Source organism: Myotis myotis, unplaced genomic scaffold (assembly GCF_014108235.1).
Source record: "Myotis myotis isolate mMyoMyo1 unplaced genomic scaffold, mMyoMyo1.p scaffold_m19_p_10, whole genome shotgun sequence".
NCBI classification, from domain to species: domain Eukaryota; kingdom Metazoa; phylum Chordata; class Mammalia; order Chiroptera; family Vespertilionidae; genus Myotis; species Myotis myotis.
The window spans coordinates 79,155,092-79,163,074 of NW_023416314.1; the positions used below are offsets into that span (position 1 = coordinate 79,155,092).

The 7,983-nt window shown below is 57.7% G+C and overlaps 1 protein-coding gene across 4 annotated transcripts; it reads left to right on the forward strand.

Moving 5' to 3' along the window:
- Window positions 1–1,227: 1,227 nt before the first annotated feature.
- BATF2 (basic leucine zipper ATF-like transcription factor 2) lies at window positions 1,228–7,072 on the forward strand. Of its 4 annotated transcripts, none has more exons than XM_036326730.1 (3): window positions 1,228–1,337; window positions 3,432–3,536; window positions 5,168–7,072. In XM_036326730.1, exon 3 carries the CDS (start codon window positions 5,261–5,263, stop codon window positions 5,849–5,851), a length of 591 nt encoding a protein of 196 aa, XP_036182623.1. In that variant the 5' UTR covers window positions 1,228–1,337; window positions 3,432–3,536; window positions 5,168–5,260; the 3' UTR covers window positions 5,852–7,072. The 4 variants fall into 4 exon arrangements, with proteins under 4 accessions (XP_036182623.1, XP_036182621.1, XP_036182624.1 ...); XM_036326728.1 differs by lacking the exon at window positions 1,228–1,337 and adding an exon at window positions 1,839–2,015; XM_036326731.1 differs by lacking the exon at window positions 1,228–1,337 and having other exon boundaries at window positions 3,499–3,601.
- Window positions 7,073–7,983: the final 911 nt, after the last annotated feature.

A 7,983-nucleotide genomic window follows, 5' to 3' on the forward strand; every position in this document is an offset into this window, starting at 1 on the left:
CAGCTTCGCACTCCTCAGCACAGTGCTCCAGGACACCATCTCCAGGGGATCAAATCCACAGCATTGGCCCGTCTTTAGATCCCACACCATCAGCCTTGGGCCTTCCGGACTTAGGCACAACTCCCAGATGCCCTAGTCACCAGACCTCAAGAATGCATTGCGCATGCAGCTCTTGGACAGGGGTTACTGGCTCCTCCCCCCGAAAAGATGTCCCTTCTAAGCATGGTCTCTCTCAGAGATACAGCCGCCATTCAGGTCTGCCTGGGGCTTCGAGGTTTGCTAATAGAATTTTTTAATTATAAAACATTTCATATATACCCTAAGGCAGTGATGGTGAACCTTTTGAGCTCGGCGTGTCAGCATTTTGAAAAACCCTAACTTAACTCTGGTGCCGTGTTACATATAGACATTGTTTGATATTTGCAACCATAGTAAAACAAAGATTTATATTTTTGATATTTATTTTATATATTTAAATGCCATTTAACAGAAAAATCAACCAAAAAAATGAGTTCGCGTGTCACCTCTGACACACGTGTCATAGATTCGCCATCACTGCCCTAAAGTGTAGACAATATTATCACACAGAACTGTGTTCCCACAGCTTACGCTGCAAAACACCACAGACACAACTGAAGTTCCTGTGTCCCCCTCAGCCCAGCTCTCTGAGTCTTTCTCCTGCGCAGTTTACACTTTCATTACATATTTACATAATGCATATTTGTAAACCTTACAGACGTTCTATTCCAGTGATGGCGAACCTATGACACGCGTGTCAGAGGTGACACGCGAACTCGTTTTTTTGGTTGATTTTTCTTTGCTAAATGGCATTTAAGTATATAAAATAAATATCAAAGATATAAGTCTTTGTTTTACTACGGCTGCAAATATCAAAAAATTTCTATACGTGACACGGCACCAGAGTTAAGTTAGGGTTTTTCAAAATGCTGACACGCCGAGCTCAAAAGGTTCGCCATCACAGTTATACTCAGACCTTGTGGCCGCTGTTACTGTCACACAGCGGGATGTTACGGACTCACAGGCACGATGCTCAGTGCGGCTTTGACTCTCCCAGCGGATCGCAACTGCGAACAGCTGCGGAGCCCTCGCTCTGCAGCAGGCGCGGGTTAGGTGCCTCACCTGCCCTAACTCACTCAATCTTCACGACAAAACTATTTCTACCCACACGTTACAGATTTGGAAACAGCGGCACAGAACGGTGAAGTTATGTACCTGAGCCTCGTAGCTGGCTTGGCAGCTGGGCTTCTGACCCCGTTCTCCGGTGCTGCGCGGTCTGCCGAATGAGAACCCGATAATGTACGCGTCTGCTCTCCTATGTAAGGGCCACGGGTTATTTTTGCCTCAACATTGGTCTCAGAGGGTTTGGGGCGGTTGTATTATCTCCCGTGGTTCCTACATCAAGCCTGTGAGTGGGTATTTGTATCATCTCCTAACCCCCTTTACAGGAGACGAAAATTAAGGCTCAGATGGGGGAATCACCTTCTCAACGCTACATAGCTCCCGTGGGCCAGAGGTGGGCTGTGAGCCTGGGCTCTCCCGGCCCCGTAGCCCCTCTGCGCCTTCCCTCTGAGCCGGTCCCAAGTGCTTGTCCTGAGCGTCCCCATTGTCTTCCCTTGACTCTGCCCTGGCAGCCTGCTCTCCCTCCCCCAGAACACCCCACACCTGGGCTTTGATCTCCCTCCTCTGCCCCCCTCCGCTGCCCTCCTCCCGGAGAAGTGGCCCAGCCGGAAGGCCAGTGCGTGTTAGGAAATTCCAGCCACGTGAGCCACCCGAGCTAGGGATTCTGGGCAGCCCGTGGCTTTAGGAGAAACTGAAACTCGGCTTGCCGGGGGCGGAGTGGCCACTGGGGACTTAAAAAGCCACCACTTCCTTGGGCTCCCAGAGGGCACTGGGAGGTCACAGCAGCCGGGGGACACCCTGGACCGGATGTGAGCCTTTGTCCCACTGCCCAAGCCATGCACATCTGCGGGGGTGAAGGGCTGCTGGCGGGGTCGGTGAGTACAGGGATCCAGGGAGCGGGGAGGAGAAGGGACGTATGCCTGAGGGTCTCCAGTGCCTGGGTGGGGAGAGTAGGGCCAGAGCTCCTCAGCCCAGCTCTGGGCACATGGGCACATGGTCTGGGCTCCACGCACCCCCCCCCCCCAGCTTCAGTTTCCTCAGGGATCAGAATGAGGGCTTCCCAGCTCTCACATTGCAGCTCCAGCCTCCAGGTTAGACTTGGCCTCAATACTGCTCTCTCTCCTAACCCACCTGTTCTCCCTTCACGGCCCTTAGGGTAGCCTCTCTTACCTTTCCAAATTACCAGAGTTGTCTCTCCTGAAGGCCCTGCCCCTCTCCCAAGACCCGAGGCCACCCCCTTCTCTCACTGCGGAGCTTTCCCCCAAGCTCCAGCCTCCCCTCCCCCGAGACTCCCCAGTCTCCCACCCCCAGCACTTGGAATGGGCCTGCTGTGGCCAGGGACCTAGGAGCGGAGCGTCCTCAGCCAGGGAGGCCAGGGTCTCACCGGAGCTCCCTGCACTCAGAACACACCTCCCGGAGGAACCTGAGTGAGGGGGGGTTGGGTTGCGAGGCCGCCAACATTCCTTCTTGCCTGACCTTCCACAGCTCTGGGCATTTGGGTTGAATAGTTCATCTAAGTATCATGGACCACTCACCTGGGGCCCGGGGGCAGGGAAAGGTCACAGCTGTCCACCTTTAAGTCCACTCTTTCATCAGAACCAACTTCCTGCATTCATTCTAGGTTGTTGCCCTGCTAGAATGTGAGCAACTTGAGGGCGGGGAAGGAGAGGGCCCCGCTGTGTCCCCCTAGCTCAGGGCCTGGCACACAGTAGGTGCTTAATAAATGAGTAGGCGAATACCACCTTTGGGCCTGAGTTGAGCATGGGCTCATGGAGCTGGGTCAGGCCCCCTCCTCACCCCCCCCCTTGCCCCCACGATGGAGCTGGCCGCTAGGGAAACCACCTGACTGCGGAAATAACAGTGGTGGGAGGCTGACCCCTATGAACGCCTGGCTGGCCCTGGGCCACCTGCTTTGTCATGGAATGGATAAGTTTGGTTCAGAGAAGTGAGTGACTTGCCCAGAGCGACATAGCTGATAAAGAGAGTGTGGAAGCGGAGTCAGGTCTGTCTGGTTCGAATCCCAGCCTCTCAGCTTCTTCGGTTGTCCTCCCCCGACGTGAGGTGTGAGCAGGACAGTGACACTGAGTAAGGCCGGCATTCTGACGAGGCGCGCCCTGCCTGCGATGGGGGGTGGGGGTGGGGTGGGCTCCCAGGGACTTTCCCCCAGAGGTGGCTTTTGGGGGAAAGGGGACCTTTGGGGACTTGACTCGGGGAGGGCATGGCTTTACACTAGGCCAGGATGGAAGGCACCAGCCACTGCCGGGCCCGAACCGTTTGCTTGTGGCCTGCAGGACCCCGAGGGGCATCAGAGGCAGCTGAAGAAGAAGCAGAAGAACCGGGCGTCTGCCCAGCGCAGCCGGAGGAAGCACACGGACAAGGCAGACGCCCTGCACCAGGTGGGGCTTCTGCCCTTCCCGACCCTGCCCGCGCTGACCTGCCCAGCGGCCTCTCCCCCCCACCTGTGAGCAGACCCCGCACGGCTGTGGGTCTAAGCATTGGAGACACAGCTGTGAACTCAGCAGCCAAAAGCTCCCGCCCTCCCCAGGGCTCATATTGGTAGCGGGGAGCCGGGCAGACGAATGAATGGCTCATGAGGTGACTGGGATGTCAGGTGGTGATCGCTACGGGGAAAATTAAAGCAGGGAAGCCAGGGGGGCAGGTGGGTGAAGGAAACCTAACAAGGGACGCCCTCCTTGAGTGGGTGACATGTGAGCAGCTTAAGGTGGCAAATGAATGAATGAATGAGTGAATGACTCCATTTCTGGAGGTGAATTGAAGCCTTTGGAGAATTTAAGTGAAGGGTGACCTAATGGCATTTTTAAAACGTCATTCCACGTGCAGAGACCAGCCTGGACGGGGCTGCTGGTGGCTTTGGCGCCTGTTAGGACTTTGAGTCCATGACCTAAGCAACATTTTTATGTAAAACACTTTTGCAACTTCTTCTTTAAAAAAGTGTCCACGAGAGTAGAGTGAGGGAAGGAACCAAAGGAAGTCATTCAGCCTCATGAGGCACAGAAATAGAGTTCCTTCTTTTTTAAAAAAAATCTTTATTTTTTAAAGTATTACACATATCTCCTTTTTCTCCTAAGAAATAGAGTTCTTTCTGCTTTTGCCACCTCTGCTCACAAGTGGTTGTTTAGAAGTGCACGTTGACTTTTGTCCCCGTGGGTTCTCAGAACCCAGCAGGACAGAACCTGACCCAAGCTGATCAGGGATGCTGAACAGAACCCTGGCTTCAGTGGGAGTGCAGGGTGCTGGGGGGTCCGGCAGGGCGCTGGGGGGGGTGGTCCGGCAGGGCGCTGGGGGGGTCCGGCAGGGCGCTGGGGGGTCCGGCAGGGCGCTGGGGGGGTGGTCCGGCAGGGCGCTGGGGGGGCCGGCAGGGCGCTGGGGGGGTCCGGCAGGGCGCTGGGGGGATCCGGCAGGGCGCTGAGCAGCCTGGAGGTGTCCGGGACAGTAGGGGCCTCTGCAGCATGAGAAGTCATCACCAGGACTGGCCCAGGGGAGGGGGCGCTGGAAGAGCGTCCAGACAGAGGAGACAGGAAACGCTCTGAGGAAGCAGGGTCCATGGAGGGGCTGGAAAAGTCCAGAGATAAAGCTGGAAGTGTGAGCTGGGATCACCACGCACAGGGAGTTGAAGGCTCTCGTGTTTGGTTAATGACACAGTTGCCCAATGGTTCCTCGGGCCAAGGAAACGGGGTGGTTTGGGGGGTCGCCCCCATTAGGAGGCTGGTGGAGCTCCCAGGTGAGCGGAAATAGCAGGCCGGGGGAGGCCACTGGCCGGGGGAATTGAGGATAGGAGCAAGCACGACTGAGCCCCGGGAGGAGGTGGAATGGGGGGAGACTTGGGGGTGGTTGTGGGGGGCTGGCCAGAGGTAGCCCAGGGCCCCAGCTTGCACATTGGCGTGCGGTGGTATCTTTTCCCTCGTTGAGAATCCTGGGAGCCTGGCGATGGGAGGCGGTGAGTAGGGCTCATGGGAGCCCCTGGTGCTGGCTGACTCCCTCCCTGCCCCTCTGCTTCTCCCTGCAGCAGCACGAGGCGCTGGAGAAACACAACCATGCTCTGCGGAAGGAGATCCAGGGCCTGCGGGCGGAGCTGGCCTGGTGGGGCCGGACCCTGCACATGCACGAGCGCTTGTGCCTGATGGGCTGTGCCTCCTGCTGGGCTCCTCTGCCCCCCGGCTGCTGGGGCCAGGCCAGGCGGCCCCTGGACCCCGAGCCTCACAGGCAACATGGCTGCCAGGAGCAGCCAGGCCTGTTCCAGACCCCAGTCTCCTCTCCCTCGGCTCAGCCTCTCTCTCCACATCCGCAGCCTCGTGGCTCCCCTGGCCTCCTCCTGCCTCCTCTGCCCTGGCTGCCCCTCGGCCCTACAACGATTACTGCACCTTCTGCCCAGCTGTCCCCGAGCCCGACCCCATCTGCCTCACCCCCTGGCTCCAGCCTGTTGGCACCTTCCTCCGAGCTCAAAGTCCCCCCACCCCACTCATCAGCTCACCCTGCCGCTCAGCAGCCCCGTGGGCCGGAGCACGTCAGCCGGGGGAAGCTGGTGCCCTCACCGCTCAGCCCCTCGGCTGCCCTGGGGCCGGCCTGTCTGCAGGACATGGAGCACAAGCCTGCTTTCTCCGCAGCAGACCAGCCCGGGCTGAGTGCGGACCTCGGCCCCCACCCGCTCCAGGCCTTCCCCCTGCTCTCCTCTGCGCAAGTCCACTTCTAACCCGGCCCCTGGAGCTGGGCCGGCCCTTCCTCAGGCTCAGGAAGCGGCCGTGGCACCCAGCATCTCCCCCATGGCCTCCGGAGGCTGCCCTTCCTGGCTGAGCAGCTGGCCCAGGAGTGCCCCAGGGAAAGGAAGCCGTCCCTGTGCCTGCCACCGACCAGGCCCTGTCACCACCGCTATCCTATCTCAACTTCATGGTCATCCTGCAAAGTCCAGATGGTCACTTTTTCAGAGAAGGAGACAGAAGCTCAGAGAAGGCAGCCGCGTGTCCAAGGTCACACAGCCTTTCTTGGGGCCTAAAACGCCACCATCTGCGCCTTCCTCTGCTGGTGGGATCCTGGCCCAGGCGCCTTAGGGGCTGAAGTCCCAGAACTGCAGGCTGGTGTGAAGACGTCTAAGTGCTGGGAGCAGGGAGGAGTCTCCCTTCCGCGTTGTGATTCCCGGGGCCGCAGAGCGCTGCATTCCCGAAACCTTGTCCTAACCAGGAGGTCCGGAGTCCAAGCCGGGGTGGGGAGAAGCTGGCGGGAGCCCGGAAGGGACTCTGTCTTCCTCCAGCAGGGTTTTCAGTTTCAGAACTGAACCTGTGGGGGGAGGGGGCTGGGGAGAAGCCCGGAATCGTCTCTGCGGGGACTATTAGTTTCTGCAGGTGAGGTGCCGATCGCCTTACTGAGGCCTGGGGAGATTCTGCAGGGTCAGCTTCCCAGGCTCTTCCCAAATGCTTCCTTGCCTCCCTCCTGCCCCCGAGGCCACGTGGCAGGAGGGGGGAGGGGGTGATGTACTAGAGAGCCCTGCACATGGTGCACAAAGGGCTGGAGGAAGGAGGGAGGGAAGGGCCGGGTGCGAGGTTATGTTTAAGCAAGCGCTGGACCTGAACCTGGCAGGAGTGAGACCCGTGTCTTCTTCAGCACCACCCCCATCCCTGTGCAGGCCCCAGGCCCCTCTGGTCAGTGACCCTCACTGTTCCTTGGTCTGATGGCTCCTGGAAGGACGGGGACTGGGGACCAGGCTGGAGCTCCGCTGCGGTGTCTGCTCCGATTGGGGTTCTCTCTCACTCAGACCCAGGACAAGCGCTGTGAGGGGCTTCAGAGGAGAAGGTCCCACTCCGCCCAGACGTGCAGCAGACACTACGCTAGCGAGTGTTGCACGCACTCCAGGATGCTGAGCCTAAGTCTCCGCACGTTGTTATGGTAAATAAAGTGTTTTCTGATTCCTTTTGCTCTGGCTAACGGCTTAAAGCTCTGCTTGTACTCCCTGCTATTGAAAACAAAGGGCCTCTGAAAGAAGAGGGAGTGGCCTAGAGCAGCGGTTCTCAGCCTGTGGGTCGCGACCCCTTTGGGGGTCGAACGACCCTTTCACAGGGGTCGCCTAAGACCATCGGAAAACGCATATATAATCACATATTGTTTTTGTGATGAATCACGATGCTTTAATTATGTTCAATTTGTAGCAATGAAATTGGGGGTCACCACAACGTGAGGAACTGTATTAAAGGGCCGCGGCGTTAGGAAGGTTGAGAACCACTGGTCTAGAATCTTAGGTGTGGGCACTCCCTCATAGACCTCGTAATCTAACCCCCCTCCCATATTTCAGATGAAAAAACTGAGGCCCAGAGACAGAATGGACTTGCCCAAGGTCACCCAGCCCAAGGTCACCCAGCCCAAGGTCACCCAGCAAGCGCAGGTGCAGTGGCCACAGGATTGTGGGTGGCAGCAGAGCTGGGCCACCAGAGGCTGGGGAGAGCAGACTGGTGGGAGGGAAGCCGAGATGTTAATTAGAGGGACCAGAGTTGATACAACGCACATGGACCAGGACTCGATGGGGGATGAGGATACCAGGGTCTGACTTGTGTCTCTATACCTAACATTTGTCAGGCACCTGCTTGTCTTACTTGGGTTAATTCAGTGACACCTCTAATGACACTGTTCAGAAGGGGAAACTGAGGCCCAGGGGAGTTGAGTACCAAGTTCAAGGTCACACAGCTAGGAAAGGGCATAGAATTGATGCAACAACAGGACCATAGGGCCACAGGCAATCTTGCCTCCCCATCTTCTCCCTGTAGGCCCTGCATGCAGGGGCAGCCACAGGCTGATAGACGTGACCCTAGAAGGTCTAAGCCTTCCTTAAGTTTATAA